We start from the raw sequence: 16,878 nt of genomic DNA, 5'->3' as shown, positions 1-16,878 counted from the left end.
GGTTTACCCTGAAAGAGCGTAGCCACTGTTTTATAAAATATGTCTTTTTAAATACCGCTGTCCCTTTTTTTTCTCCACCAGCTGCATGTGTTTCAATGATCACAGGATCTTCTCCTTCCCAGAGGCTAGTGAAGCTTAGAAAGAAAAAAAAACGCACTCGCGATGAAACGTTCTCCGAGCTCATGCTGTCCTCCCACACTGACAGAGCACAGACGAATGCGTGGAGGCAAATAATGTCAGAGTGCAGGAAAGCACAAAATGACCGGGAGGAGAGGTGGCGGGCTGAAGAGAGTAAGTGGCGGGCTGAAGCTCAAATGTGGCGGCAGCGTGATGAGAGGAGGAAGGATTCAATGCTGAGGCTGCTGCAGGACCAAACCAGTATGCTCCAGTGTATGGTTGAGCTGCAGCAAAGGCAGCTGGAGCACAGACTGCCACTGCTGCCCCTCTGTAACCAACCGCCCTCCTCCCCAAGTTCCATAGCCTCCACACCCAGACGCCCAAGAACGCGGTGGGGGGCCTCCGGCCAACCAGCCACTCCGCCACAGAGGATTGCCCAAAAAAAAGAAGGCTGTCATTCAATAAATTTTAAAGTTGTAAACTTTTAAAGTGCTGTGCTTAAAGTGCTGTGTGGCATTTTCCTTCCCTCCTCCACCATCCCTCCTGGGCTACCTTGGTAGTCATCCCCCTATTTGTGTGATGAATGAATAAAGAACGCATGAATGTGAAGCAACAATGACTTTATTGCCTCTGCAAGCGGTGACTGAAGGGAGGAGGGGCGGGTGGTTAGCTTATAGGGAAGTAGAGTGAACCAAGGGGCTGGGGGTTTCATCAAGGAGAAACAAACAGAACTTTCACACCGTAGCCTGGCCAGTCATGAAACTGGTTTTCAAAGCTTCTCTGATGCGTACCGCGCCCTCCTGTGCTCTTCTAACCGCCCTGGTGTCTGGCTGCGCGTAACCAGCAGCCAGGAGATTTGCCTCAACCTCCCACCCTGCCATACACGTCTCCCCCTTACTCTCACAGATATTGTGGAGCACACAGCAAGCAGTAATAACAGTGGCAATATTGGTTTCGCTGAGGTCTAAGCGAGTCAGTAAACTGCGCCAGCGCGCCTTTAAACGTCCAAATGCACATTCTACCACCATTCTGCACTTGCTCAGCCTGTAGTTGAACAGCTCCTGACTGCTGTCCAGGCTGCCTGTGTACGGCTTCATGAGCCATGGCATTAAGGGGTAGGCTGGGTCCCCAAGGATACATATAGGCATTTCAACATCCCCAACAGTTATTTTCTGGTCTGGGAAGAAAGTCCCTTCCTGCAGCTTTTGAAACAGACCAGAGTTCCTGAAGATGCGAGCGTCATGTACCTTTCCCGGCCATCCCACGTTGATGTTGGTGAAACGTCCCTTGTGATCCACCAGAGCTTGCAGCACTATCGAAAAGTACCCCTTGCGGTTTATGTACTCGGCGGCTTGGTGCTCCGGTGCCAAGATAGGGATATGGGTTCCGTCTATGGCCCCACCACAGTTAGGGAATCCCATTGCAGCAAAGCCATCCACTATGACCTGCACATTTCCCAGGGTCACTACCCTTGGTATCAGATGATCTTTGATTGCGTGGGCTACTTGCATCACAGCAGCCCCAACAGTAGATTTGCCCACTCCAAATTGATTCCCAACTGACCGGTAGCTGTCTGGCGTTGCAAGCTTCCACAGGGCTATCGCCACTCGCTTCTCAACTGTGAGGGCTGCTCTCATCTTGGTATTCATGCGCCTCAGGGCAGGGGAAAGCAAGTCACAAAGTTCCATGAAAGTGCCCTTACGCATGCGAAAGTTTCGCAGCCACTGTGAACACTATGCGGTCCCACCAGTCTGTGCTTGTTTCCCGAGCCCAGAATCGGCGTTCCACAGCATGAACCTGCCCCATTAGCACCATGATGCATGCATTGGCAGGGCCCATGCTTTCAGAGAAATCTGTGTCCATGTCCTGATCACTCACGTGACTGTGCTGACGTCGCCTCCTCGCCCGGTATCGCTTTGCCCGGTTCTGGTGCTGCATATACTGCTGGATAATGCGTGTGGTGTTTAATGTGCTCCTAATTGCCAAAGTGAGCTGAGTGGCCTCCATGCTTGCCTTGGTATGGCGTCCGCACAGAAAAAAGGCGCGGAACAATCGTCTGCCGTTGCTCTGACGGAGGGAGGGGCAACTGACAACACGGCTTACAGGGTTGGCTTCAGGGAGCTAAAATCAACAAAGGGGGTGTCTTTACATCAAGGAGTATGTCAGGCAGGACTTCACGGAGGGTTCCAATAAGAAATGGTGCACCTAAGTTATTGTTCTTATTGGAACAAGGAGGTTAGCCTGGCCTCTGATTGATACATGGCTAGATTTACCTCGCTGCACCTTCTCTGAGAGTGACTGCAGTGTGACCTAGAGGAATGAGTCCCCTAGACAGGGGAGGAGGTAAATGAGTACAAAACAAATCTGGTCTATTTCTTGTTTTGATCCACTCCATCTATCTTTTACATCTTTGGCTGGCAGCAGACGGTGCAGAAGGACTGCATGCCATCCACATCTCATGGCTGCTCGGCAGAAGATGGTACAGTACGACTGCTAGCCATCCTCATCTCTTGCCTGCCCGGCAGAAGATGGTACAGTACGAATGCTAGCAATCCGTATCGCCTGTCTGCTCACCATAAGACAGTTCAATAGGACTGACTGCAGGACTAAAGAGAATGATCTGGTCAAGTCACTCCAAATTTAGTCCCTGCGACCATGTCTGCCCAGGCGCTCCCAGCCGACGTGGCCAGGAGCACCTCGGACACGACAAGGACGGCTACCAGTCGTATTGTACAGTCTGCTGCCAGAAGGCAATGGGTTGCTGCTACTGTGTAGCAAAGCCGTACCGCGTTTGCCAGCACCCAGGAGACATACGGTGACGGTTACCTGAGTGGGCTCCATGCTTGCCATGGTATGGCGTCTGCACAGGTAACTCAGGAAAAAAGGCGCGAAACGATTGTCTGCCCTTGCTTTCATGGAGGAAGGGAGGGAACGGGGGCCTGATGATATGTACCCAGAACCACCCGCGACAATGTTTTAGCCCCATCAGGCATTGGGATCTCAACCCAGAATTCCAATGGGCAGCGGAGACTGCGGGAACTGTGGGATAGCTATCCACAGTGCAATGCTCCGGAAGTTGACTCTAGCCTCGGTACTGTGGAAGCACTCCGCCGAGTTAATGCACTTAATGCACTTAGAGCATTTTCTGTGGGGACACACACACTCGAATATATAAAACCTATTTCTAAAAAACCGACTTCTATAAATTCGACCTTATTCCGTAGTGTAGACATACCCTTAGTTGGAGACTCTGCATTCAGGAGTAAGGGTATGCCTTACACTAGCACTTCTATTGGTATAACTTATGTAGCTCAGGTGTTTTTTAAAAAAAACAAAAACAAACACACACACACACCAAAAAAAACCACCACCCCTCTGAGCAACGTAAGTTATACTGACAGAAGAACCGGTGTAGACAGCACTATGTCAGCAGGAGACGCTCTCCCACTGACATAGCTACCGCCACTTGTTGGAGGTGGTTTAATTATGTCTCCAGTCAGCATAAAGCAGCTACACAAGCACTCTTATCGACTCAGCTGTGTGGCTGTATCGCTGTGCCGCTGTAAGCTCGCAAGCATAGACATGGTCTAAGCTGCTTCAGATACTTCTTCCATGTAGCCTTTCAGAAGTGACCTTTATAAGATTCCTACAGTACCTCAAAACTCTTTGCATGCCCAATATACTTTCTCTGCCTAACTATTTTGTCTGAGAGCTCAGTGGGACAGAGACTCTCTCTCCTTACATGTCTATAAAGCAATGAGGCACACAATCTACACCAAAATTAGTACGTGACGTATCCACATTTGCAAGAAAGGAAGATCAGTGTGGTGCTAGAGAGGATACTCTTGGTCTGGAAGATGACTGGATTGTATTCAGTCTTATTTCGAACATTTACAAGATATGGGAACAGAGGACAAAAGATAACCTCAGAGTACAAGATTATATTCATTTGGGACTGTTGCTAATGTCATAACAGCAGCAGATGCCTGAAAGTAAATTTCAGTAAAAGGAGAAAATTAAAGATTGAGATTTTAATTGTCACTTTTCATTTACTGACATCCATGAAAGGCTGTAAAAGATCATTCACAATAAGGGTATTGTAACAGTCCTCTACTGACGTCAATAAGCTGTTATACTCTTTCACTGACTTCAATAAAAGATTGTAATCCACAATGAATAAACCAGTAACTAACATATTACATAATGATAATCCCATGTGTTGAGTGTTCCATCAGCAAATAACAGTTGCTTACCCCACAGTAATTGTGGTTCTGCAAGATGAAGTTAACAGTGTGGATCCCACTGTAAGTGTGCATGGATCTCATGCATGCAAGGTCAGAATCTCTCCAATAGCAGTGTCCAATGGGGCCATGCATGTGCCCTGTGCCTCCTCCTGTGCAAGAGCATAAAGGATGGAGCAGTTACGTTGCAACTCAGAAATGAATGTTAGCTGAGGACTCCTAAAGTGGGGATAGAGGCTAGGTTGTGGGATTTATACTTGAAAAAAAACAAAAATAGTAAGTGTGGGGCAAATACCCATCCTCTCTTCATCAAATAGATATTAATGTTGATCCTACTGTAAGTGACTGACAAGCAGTATCTTATTCAGGAGGGTGAGCATCAGCTGCAACAGTCAAACAAAGACTGGAGTACAGCTTTTCTAAACTTTGCATACCAGTTAGCAGCCATTTCACAACATAATGCTTTACGAATGTTAGCAGATTGTTCCATGTAGCAGCCTTGCAGATTTGGGTTATTGGCAAGTTGCAGAGACATGCTCAAAATGCTGCTTGACCTCCGGTGGAATAAGCCCTAACTATCAGAGGGACATCAGCCACCTAGTAGCACAGAGAGATATACATTATCCATTTTGAAAGTCTTTGGGATGAAATGGCTTGACCCTTTGGAGTGGCCAGCCATAGCTAAAAATAGATGTTAAGACTGACAATGATTTGGTCGTGTCTATGTAATATCGGAGAGCTCTGGATAAATTGTAGGTGTAGAGCTTTTTCTCCACTCACACAGAACAGGGTTTTGGGAGGAACACAAGCAAGTTGATTGATCCAAATAGAATTCCACAATCACCTTGGGGAGGAATTTTGCATAAATGTCTCAGTACCACTTTATAGCTATGAAATGAATTACATGGAGGTTCTGCCATGTGCACCTGCAGCTCACTAACTGTGAATCTGTGAAAGAGGATACTGAGGTCCCACACTGGAGCAGGATCTTTAACCAGTGGGTAGGCATGCATAAGGCCATTAAGAAATTCAGATACCACTGGATAAGAGAAGATTGAAAAGGACTACCAGTGAATGATATGAAAATATTGCCGTCAGATGGACTTTAACTGAACTGAGAATCCAGAGTGTTTTAATTGCAGCAAATAGCCCAAAATCCTTGGTATCGGGATTGGTATTTTGCACCACTTCTAGGCCATGTTGGGCTGTCCATATCAAGAACCTGTTCCGTTTCAAGGAATAAGTTTTCCTCACAGATAATGCCGTGCTCTGTGCCAGGATCTACGAAACATGTGAGGGGCAGTCCACTTCCATGGCACTCAACCAGACAACATCCAGGCCATCAGCTGCAGAACTTTGGGTCTAGATGGAATACTGGACCCAGATCTTGCAATGTCAGGTCTGGCCAATCCAGGAGCCTTATCTGTGATTGTACAGACATCTGCAGTGAATCCATCAGCCAGAATGGTCTCAGCCATAGGGAGCTATGAGGCAGAGTTTCACCTAACCTCATCTAGCTTTGGCAACCATCCTGAGGATTAATGTGATCAGTGGGAAGCTGTAAAGAAGGCCCTAATTCCATGTCAAAAGGAAGGCATCTGGTAGAGATCTCTGGATCATGCCTCCACTGGAACAGAAGTTTGGACATTTAGCATTGTCCCAGGTGCCAAACACCAGATTTTCCCATTGGTGGAATATCAAGCTGATGATGGATTCAGCAGTGACCACTCATAGTTGGTGACAGATTGCCTGCTTAGGAGGTCTGCCAGGTCACAGTTGTCTCCCAGGGCTGTTGGAGATATACAGTGTGGGGAGCATGAGTGTCACAGCATGATCGCATCATTGCAAGAGGAGGCAGAGCACAGTCACCCTTCTTGTTTAGGTAGTGCATTGTGGATGTACTATCTGTCAGTATTTGCACTACTGACTGTCTCAGGACTAGGAGGAATGTCATGCATGCCAGTGTGATGGTTTTGAGCTCTAAGTTGTTTATGTATTTTTTAATTTCTTCCAAGAACCAAGCCTCTGGTATTTGCAGATGATCCATGTGGGCTCCCCAACTTGTACCAGAAGGGTCCATAACTAATGCTCTGGATAATAATAGTGACACAATGGCACCCCCTTTCTAAATGTTTTTTGGGAAGCAACCACCAGATCAATTTTGCATGTGCACATGCAATGGAACCACAACTGACTTGCTAATCTGATGCATTGAAGGAAAGTACATCAAATATGAGCCAGAACTGTAGGGGCCCCAGCGAAGGCTAGAAAGCAGTACGTACACACAGATATATGGCCCAATAATGTAAGATAGGTCTGTACCATCACTACTGGATGTGAAATCACAGTCTTCATGAATGATCAGAGAGCAAGAACTCTGTCTTGAGGTAACTAAGCCCTTGCTATGGTAGACTCGATTCTGGGTCCTATGAACTCCATCATCTGGGATGCAATAAAAGAGGAATTCTTGTTGTTCACAAGAAGGCCTAACGGGATGAACAGAAAGAGGGCACAGCTAAGGCTTGTCAAAACTTCCAGCTGTGATATGCCTCTGATCAGCCAGTCATCCAGATAAGACAGACAAATGGATGCCCTTCTTCTTTATGTGCACCAGCACCACAGCTAGGCACTTCATAAAGTATCAATGCTATAAAGAGCCCAAAGAGTAGTACCTTGTACTGATAGTGATTCCGTCTCATTGTAAATCTCAGGTACTTCCTATGGGCTGGGAGGATGCTGATGTGGAAGTAAATTGAAAGCAACAAACCAGTCCTAAGGTTGAGGGGATGGAATAGAGGAGGCAAGTATTATCATCCCATATCTGAGTTGGAGTATGTATTTCTTGAGTATCCAGCATAGGATGAAGTCCCCCCTTTTTCCTCTGGAATGAGGAAACATCAGGAACAGAAAACATTCCCCTATAATCCTGCATAACCTCTTCTACACCTCTTGACAAAGTAACAAGGCCACTTCTGTTTCCAAAAGGCTTTCATGAGAAGGGACAGGGAAGAGAGGCAAGAGAATGAACTGGATGAGTAGCCATGGGCAATAGAGAGAAAAGGTGTGGCCTCCCTCTGAAACTGATGGGGAAAGCCGCCACCCATCCCCTGGTGCATGGAGCCAGGACTGCCAAGCAGAGGGGCGGGACAGGAAGTATATAAGGCAGGCCCTGCAGCTCAATTGGGCTGAAGTTGCTGAGGGAGACAGACGCCTCCCACCCGCTGCTAGAGCGGGAGCCTGAAGAGGACCTCTACAGCACTGAGGACTCACCAGGATTACCAGAGCTGCCAGCCAAGGACGCCAAGATGCTGAGATTGCCACTGGCGACATAACCCAGGGAGACTGAGGACAATCCCGAGGCACAGGTACACAATGAGGTGAGTGTAGGAAGTAGACCAGGGACACCCAACTATAGTCTAGTTGTGTTGTTGCCTGAATCCAGGTCAGCGTGTTTCGGCTGCATCTCCACTGAAAGAGTGGTGGGACCATCTGCCACTGTTGGGCCCTGGGTTGGGACCCGGTGTAGTATGGTGGGACTGGGCTCCCCTACCCCTGCTACCAACTCACCCCTGTGGTGGCAGCCTCCCTACCTTTGGCCAAGAGAACTGTGCTTGTCTGCTGCCTCCCTAAGCTAAGACGTTAGGTGATAGACTGTTTGGTGCTCTGCCATGCCTGAGGGCCTGAGACCCCTAGACTATTTGGTGCTGTGCCCTGCCTGCATGCCTGAGCCCTAGACTGCTTGTTGCTTCACCATGCATGAGGGCCTGAGCTTGTTAGACCATTTGTTGCTCAGTCCTGCCTGAGGCCAGATCCCTGCCTGGACCACTTGCTGCCTGGCCCTGTTTAGAGGGCCAGGTCCACAGAGATTGCTAATCCCCCAGTAACCCTTGTCTTGCCAGGGGCCCAAGAGGGAGGGGGCTTGGTCTTCCTCCGAGGCTGATGGGGAAGTACGGCCACACACTCCTACAGGCAACAATGTCCAATACCCATTTGTCATCTGTGATGTCTATCCATGCCCAGTGGAAGAAGTCAAGGCAGTTTCTGAAGGTCAACTTTGGACTGGTTTTGGCATAGCTCTCACTCATCTTGTCAAACCTGCTACCTCTGGGAGGGAGGTTGTGTGCAACAGAGCATGATGATGGGCACCTCCATGAACAGCAGAGTTGCTTTCTGGGTGGATATTCATGGTGGTAACTGTGAGAGAAAGATGGCGTTTCTCTGTTCCTGAGATGGTTGGTACTAGAAGGGTTTGCGGTAAAGTGATAGGGTACAAATGCCCAATGATCTGAGCGGTGCCCTAGAGTCACAGAAGGAATGGAGTACCTCCTCCATTAGTGAACTAAATAAATTCATACTCTGAAAAAGTAAGTCCTCAATTCTCACCGGGACTTCCTTTGGTATTCTGGATTCCTGAAGCCAGGAGGCCCAGCACAATGTAACTGCTGTGGCCATAAAACATGTAGTTGTATTAGATTCATCCATTGCCACTTGTAGCGCTATCTTGGATACCATCTGCCACTCTTCCATCATGCCTTTTACTACTTCACAACTTTCCTGCAGTAGTCAAAATAGGAAAGGAGTCACCTCTCCCCAAATCAGAAAGTTTTCTTTCATGAACAGCACTTGATAATTCACAATGTGGAAATGGGGGGATGCTGAAGAGTAGAAGTTCTGGCCAAAATGGTACATCTCCTAAGGTTCCTTATCTTGACGCCCTTGGTGGATCTGGTCTCCTCCTAGACCAGAGATGACAAGTGACCCCCAGTGTCAGATGAGCATAAAAGTGAAAGCAGCTCTTGGGCAAGAGCTGGTAGGGGGTTTTTTTTCATCCATTTGAGGTCTGGGAGGATGTCTCTACTGGAGCTGAAGCTGCCTTCATGGATGCTCTAAGAGGTGCTACTTGAGCTTTGCATCTCCAGATTTCCACATGCGGAAAGAAAAGGAGTGGCAGATGGGATGTTCGTCAGAGGATGTTGTCATGTTTTCCTGGGATCTGTGCTATGCCCCAGCTTTTAAACAGCCCCTTGGAGAAAACCTTTCAGTGGGCAAGACCGCCCTCCCCACCCCAAGTGTCCCACTCTACCTTCCGTGTAGGACCCACAGCCTCACTGCCTCAGATACTGAGCACCTGGGCTCCTGCATTTCTGTTTCATACTGTGAACTCTGCCCAGTCAGTCCAACTGAGATAATCTCCTACTGAGATTTTTATACTCTTCAGGGATCAATGCTCCTCAGCAAGTATTTGCAGTGACACCAGGAAGCGTTTTCAAAACAGAGTAGAGTTTATTAGTCAACTAGACGTGATAAATCAACCCCCGCTGGATCGATCGCTCCAGAGGTAAGTGTAGACATGCCCTAAGTCATCAGAGGGAGAACAGGGTTTAAATCCAGTGGGTTTTGAGTCTGCCATAGCTAAAGGTAGGTGTGAAGCACCTCACTCTGCTGTACTGGGGGGGGACCTCCTCCATCCATTCTCACTGCTTTCTTCTTCTCCCCGCAACTTTTCTTTTTGGAACACCCAAAAGCTAAAATGAAGCAACTAATAAAAAGGAGAAAAGAAGAAGCATTTCTTCACTGAAATGAGTGCTGAAAAATCAGATGCAGGTCAGACACAACCCAGTTCCATCTTGCTGCACATGGAAAGAGGGAACTGAAGGAGGGTCAAGCCACTCTACCCCTTTATGCTCTCTCACAAGTGCACTAATAGGTACAAGGTGCATGCTAGATGCTGCTATTCAAAAGATTCCGATCTCACGCACGGCATATGCATAGCTACAATGGGATCCACATTAACATGTACTCAAAGAGGAATTAACTGTAGTTACCCTTTCCTTGTAACCTTAGGAAAAAAACAAATATTCATTTAAGACAAATATTTTATCAAGGACTTTGGTGAGGAATGTAGGAAATACTAAGTGCAAGTCTTGTAAAAAAAAAAAAAGTCAAAAAGTTATTATACATCAGGAAAAAAAAGCTATTTTCTCTTACATGCTGTTTCCTTAACTTTTCTGTCACCAGTACATGCAAGATATGAATTTACATCATACCCATCACCACTGATGAGCTGCCAAAATCTTAACAACCGCTTCCCTCCCCGCCCCCCAGGACTCCTGCCCCATCCACCCCCCTCCCCTGACTGCCCCTGGAACCAGGCAGGAGGGTCTCGCGGGCCATCGTAGTGGGTGCCCACCCCGCCCTGCCCCTAAGAGCCAGAGGGACCTGCTGGGGAGTCCCGGTGGTGCTTACCTGGGGCAGCTCTCGGGAAGCATCCGGCAGGTCCCTCTGGCTCCGAGGGGGGGGAGGTAGCGTAGCTGGGGGGGGGGGGGGAAGCAGATCACTGATCACATCAAAAGTGGCACCTTACGCGCCGACTCTGTGGGTGCTCTGGGGCTGCTCTGGGGCTGGAGCACCCATGGGGAAAATTTGGTTGGTGCAGAGCACCCACCGGCAGCTCCTCTCCACTCTGCCTCCGCCCGAGTTACGCTCCGCCCCACTCTGCTTCTCCGCCCCTCCCCCTGGCTTCCCGCGAATCAGCTGTTCGCCTGGAAGGGCTGAGAAGCAGCTCAGACCCAGGGAGGCAGAGGTGGAGGTGAGCTGGGGCGGGGAGCGGTTCCCCGCGCGCCCCCCCGGTTACCTACTGCAGCGCGGGCGGCCCTCCTCGCGCCCCTGCCAGCCCAGCTCACCTCCGCTCCGCCTCCTTGGGCCTGAGCGCGAAGCCACTGCTTGCTTCTCAGCCCTCCCAGGCTTCCTGTGCAAACAGCTGATTTGTGGGAAGCCCGGGGGGTTGGAGAAGCAGAGAGGGGTGGAGCGTAACTCCGGGGCGGAAGCGGAGCAGAGGTGAGCTAGGGCCGGGGGCAGGGCGGGAAGCTGCCAGTGGGTGCTCTGCACCCACCAAATTTTCCCTGTGGGTGTTCCAGCTCTGGAGCACCCATGGAGTCGGCGCCTAAGGCGCACTTTTGATGTGATCAGTGGGGGGAGTGGCTGCTCCCCCCCAGCTACGCTACCCTGGTTCTAAAAGGGCTTCTAAATTTAACAACCGGTTCCAGTGAACCGGTGTGAACCAGCTTCAGCTCACCACTGCCCATCACTTTGGTATCTTTACAAAATCATAAATACTAACAAAAGGTCTTTCTTTATTGCTCATAAAAAACAGAAATAATTCAGTCTAAGAATGGAGGTAAAAGAATCATAGTAGGAGCCTTAAGACATTCAGTGTGGGCAATTCTTCTCAGTTCCCCACCTGTGCAACCTTGATTCAGCCCCCTGCAGCCTTTGTAGTATGTTGCAATCTTTAATTACATAATTACATACTAATTTCTTCACAGAACCCCTGCCTCCTTCAGTGCACAGGATGACTGTGCACAATAGTAAGAACTGTAAATGATGCCATAGGAACTTTGTTGTAAATGTTGTCTGTAGGACCCCAGCCTCACTCGTTGCAGAAGCTGGAAGGTGCATAGCGAATGAGGTAGGGGACTGCAAGAAGAGGGACTCTTATAGTTATGTCAACTGAATGCTACCCAGGAGAACTGGATTTCCAGAACAAAGCCAGGTTCCCTGACCGAGACATGAGGCCACCTTAGTAAATATTAGGACAATAAGTAAGAGGTAACAACACAGGGTCAAAAGAGTTAAGGAGTTGAATGAAGGCAAGAACATTAAAAAATTACACCATCATATGGTAGGCTAGCATATATATGCTGGTGGCTACACTTTTTTTTTTTAAACAGCAGTATTATTTTTGATTTAATGCAAGCCTCCAATTAAGTCCATGTAACCAAAGAACAGATGCACTACACATTTATCTGTCATGCTCACAGAGATTGCCACCACAGTTTGGTGTGTTTCTATCTCCCGTTCAGTTTTAAGAAAGCAAGTCACTCAACCAGCTACACAGTTTTCATTGGACAATTAGTTTTCAAACAGACAGGAATTAAGTAATTCCAGATACCCCAGGTTAAATGTTCTGTTTATTTCAGCATCCGCACATCTGAATCTTTAAACAGGTTTTCAGGTTTAATTCATTTGCAATATACATTGGTCACCCACTCTCTTGTCCAGCTGCCAGAGCCACTGCTACTCAGAAAAAAAACAAAACTCAGCTTTAACATACATTTTCAAAACATTCTTCAAAAGGAATTTCAGGAAGAAAAATGTTAGGCAGTGTTAATGTAAGATTGCTTTTTTGTTCCATTCTGCACTTTTACAGGACTTATAAATACTAAGGGGTTTTGTGTCAATATGTATTCTGGATCCTTAGCAACAGTTTTAGTGAAATGCAGTTAAAAAAAATCCAGTTAGCAACCCTGTTGGCACAGGGCTTTTCAAACCTACCCTCCAAATGACAACCACTATGAAAATTCTTCAACTACAGTATCAGTTCCAGTTCTACATTCATCATTTTTTTTTATAAATTTCTAGTAAGATATTAAATTTCAGACAAACGAGCAATTTAATTGCTACTAAAACAAATGACTCACCAAGGGTTCAGCCATTACAACTTCAATTTTCTTTTCAGCTTGAACAGCAAACTCGGCAAAGAGGCTCTTGATGACATACTCGCCAGGTTTGACATCCGGGTCAATAGTAATGTTAGACATGATGATGCTTCTCTTTTCCAATGCGGAACTGATGTTGGGAGAAACTCTACGTTTACTTACACTGCTGGTGGGTGCTGAGGCTATAGAGAAAAGAAACAAAACCCAAAATTAGTAATAAAGCAATAGACTATCAAGATTTTAAGCACACCATACTACACACAGCACTTCAGGAAACTAGAAATAGAAAAATATTACCTCTATCCTCCACTAAGATTTTCAATTTGTATAATATTAATTTGATTCAAATAAGGGAGTACGGAAAATATAACTTCTCATTTTTACCACTGAAGTGTAAAATCACTCAAAAGGGACACTCAGAATGGTTGAGGGTTACTTGCCTGGATGACTCAGGTGACCAATAAAGGATACCAAGTAAAACTTTGAATATCTCCAGTGAAAGCAATTCCCTAGTATTATTGTATATACTCATTCCTAAGCGGTCACTTTTAATCATACATGTGACTTGCCAAATTTATTATTTCCCTCCCCAAACTCTCCTAAATGTAAGTTTGTTTGTGTTTATATGAGGTATCTAAAATTAAATACAATATTTCAAATGGGGTCATACTAACACAGATTTTTATTGTTATTTAACACTTACATGCCAAATAGAGCAGATACCTACATTGCTTGTTTTGCACAAAATCAGCCAAATTTATTTCTGAAGAGTCCCTTGAAGTTAGACTTTCACTAGGGAAAAAAACTGGCCCAATACTTCTATTAGTATATGCCAAGACAGCAGCTGTCTTTTTTTTTTTTTTTTGGCAACATAGTTTCAGTGATGACCAGAAACTTTTGTCTGCTATTATTTCACAAGCTGTATATCCTTATTTTGTATTTGTGCATCTGATTAAGAACAGCAATTCTGGGTCAGACCAATGGTCCATCTAACCCAGTATCCTGTCTTCTGACAGTGGCCAATGCCAAGTGTTTCAGAGAGAATGAACACAACAGGCAATCATTAAGTGAACTACACCTGTCATCCACGGCCAGCTAGGGACACACAGAACATAAGGTTGCATCCCTGACCATCTTGGCTAATAGCCACTGATGGACTTCTCCTCCATGAACTTCTTTTTTGAACCCAGTTGTACTTTTGGCCTTCACAACATCCCATAGCAATGAGTTCCACAGGTTGACTCTGCGTTGTATGAAGAAGAACTTCCTTCTTTTTGTTTTTCAACATACTGCCTATTAATTTCATTGGGTGACCCCGGTTCTTGTGTTATATGACAGAACACACACACACAATTCATGATTTTATAGACTTCTGTCACATTACTCCTTAGCCATGTCTTGTCCAAGCTGAAAAGTCCCAGTCTTTTTAATCTCTCCTCACACAGAACCTGTTCCATACCCTTAATCATTTTTGTTGGTTTCTTCTGTACCTTTTCCAATTCTAATATATCTTTTTTGAGATGGGGCAACCAGAACTGTACACAGTATTCAAGGTATGGGCATACCATGGACTTATATAGTGGCATTATAATATTTTCTGTCTTATTATCTCTTCTTTTCCTAATGGTTCCTAACACCCTGTTAGCTTTTTTGATTGCCACTGCACACTGAGCAGATGTTTTCAGAGAACTATCTACAGTGACTCCAAGATCTCTTTCTTGAATGGTAACAGTTAATTTAGACCTCATAATTTTATATGTGTAGTTGGGATAATATTTTCCAATGTGCATTACTTTGCATTTATCAATATTGAATTTCATCTGCCACTTTATTGCCTAGTCACCCAGTTTTATGAGATCCCTTTGTAACTCTTCAGAGTCTGCTTTGGGTTTAACTATCTTGAGTAATTTTGTATTGTCTGCAAATTTTGCCACCTCACTGTTTACCCCTTTTTCCAGATCATTTATGAGTATGTTGGAAATCACTGGTCCCAGTGAAGATCCCTGGGGGGAACACTATTTACCTCTCTCCTTTCCAAAAAATAACCATGTACTCCTAACCCTTTGTTTCCTGTCTTTTAACCAGTTACTGGATTAATGTGAATTTCTCCCTATGCAAGTTTCTCTAAATTATTCTTTATTTAAACTAATTCTAAATATTTCAGACCAGTTTGTTTCTTTTGCAAAGTTTTAATTTTGATTTTAAACACTTGCTTACAAGTTAACTAATTCTATGAGCTTTTTATCATCCACATCTTTAACTAGAGTGTATTCTTTTTCTTCTTTGAAGCCATTAATGAAAATACTGATTACTACTGGGGCTAGACTTTTTGGTAACCCACTTAATAGCTTCTTTCTATGTGACTCAACAACTAGTAACTACGGTACTCTGTCCAATTTCAGTAAATTACATTTCTATGTAATCCACACTTCTGATCGCTTCAGCATGCTACTATTATCAGATAATGAATTCATTTCACACAGCCTGGTGTAAAGCTATCTCAGGCAATTTCCTATTCAACTAGTATTCATATTACAATACATCAACAAAACTTACATTAATTAGCAAACTTTTTGATAAATTCAATATTCGGCACACATACAAACATACTTCTTCAATACATACAACTACATCTCTCTTATTAGCAAGATTTTAAAAGCGCTCCTGAAAGCCATAATTATTTAGTAATTCTTAAAAAATATATGACAACCATGTTCTGTGTCTGAAGTGACTGGTTTTATAACTGTGTCTGAAGTGACTGGTTTTATAACGAATACTGCTAGTGCATAAATGAGGAAGTAAACAAAAATAACCACAGTACGTTTCAGCTCTCTTAGAAATAGAGAGGAAAAAATAAGCCAAGTGGGGAAAAAAAGGATGACATTGTTAGGAAAGAAGTGTTATTTTCAAGTATTTAAGTGCGTTCCTAACAATGACCAGATGGAAAAAAAACCTTTAAATAAACTGTGACAATAATGCTCTTTTAGGCTTATATGGTTATCAGGGAGGGTTTTTCCCTCTTTAAAAAATTAGAGCTTAAAGTATGGAAAATAATACTGTATGACCTTCAAAATAAAAACTACAGAAGTTGCAACAGCTATACTTTTTAGTGAGATTCAATATTCAACACCCCAAAGAAAAAAAGCATTAATGAGAAATTTAATTTATAATCTTCATTTTAAGGGTCTTGGTCATTTTACATAAATTCTTATCAGACTAAACTATTAAGTTAAAGACTAAAGAAGAAATGTGGTGTTAACTTTATACTGTAAGTCAAAGAACCTATTCATATGAGTTTTTTCTTAATTCAGTGCAGGTGAAAGGTACAAGGTTGACACCAATAAAGAATAAGAATCTGTGAGAATGCCAATATCACAAGCAAAATTACTTCAGCAAACTCTAAGGAATCTTTTCAACAAATGCCATCGTTCTAAGGTAGTGGTCCCCAAACTGTGGGGCATGCCCCCTAGGGCGGTGCAGAGGAAAGTTCGGGGAGCACGGTGGGGGCGGGGAGGGAGCGCCACCCAGTCCTGCTCTTCCCCCAGCTCTGCTCCAGCCCTTCCCCCGGTCCCAGCCCCCAACCACAGTTGTGGTCCCAATATCAGTGTTCCAACATCAGTTCCAGGAAGCAAAAAACTAAAACAGCAAAGCCCAAGCCAGAGTTATCAATGACATCTTGGTTGTCAATGTGAATGATCAGAGGGAAAATACAGAAGTATAAACCAACTCTCCCTCAGAATATAAATCAGAGACTATTTTGCACTCTCTTTGAGGAAAAGCTTTAGCTAGGGTTTACCCCACTTGAAGAACAGATGATGAAAGACAGAGTGCTTGAGAGACGGCTTATGCCATTGACTGAAAATCCTATTCTGTTTTCTCCCGTAGGTGAAGAGCTCTTGGAGTGATCTGATGGTGGATGCTGTACTCCAACAAAACAGTTTCCTAACATAGCGGGCTGCACTGAGCATCACGTTAGGAGTTGGTATAATACATAATCTTAGTCTGTCAGGATTAGGACATGT

At 45.1% G+C, this 16,878-nt stretch overlaps 1 protein-coding gene across 11 annotated transcripts in view; it reads right to left on the bottom strand.

Moving 5' to 3' along the window:
- LOC144929103 (protein furry homolog-like) overlaps positions 1-16,878 on the bottom strand; it is a 349,363-nt gene that overhangs the window by 257,563 nt on the left and 74,922 nt on the right. For 10 of the 11 annotated variants that reach the window (XM_078852535.1, XM_078852539.1, XM_078852543.1 and 7 more), the window contains one exon: positions 12,839-13,038. The exons of the other annotated variant lie outside the window; for it this stretch is intronic. In XM_078852535.1, coding sequence (XP_078708661.1) covers positions 12,839-13,038 — 200 coding nt within the window. The remainder of the gene's footprint in view (positions 1-12,838; positions 13,039-16,878) is intronic. 11 annotated transcript variants of the gene reach the window in all.

Source organism: Lepidochelys kempii, chromosome 4, assembly GCF_965140285.1.
Source record: "Lepidochelys kempii isolate rLepKem1 chromosome 4, rLepKem1.hap1, whole genome shotgun sequence".
In the NCBI taxonomy this organism is placed as follows: Eukaryota; Metazoa; Chordata; order Testudines; family Cheloniidae; genus Lepidochelys; species Lepidochelys kempii.
Note: the sequence above shows the minus strand (reverse complement) of the source record. Positions and strands in the feature narration are given on the sequence as shown.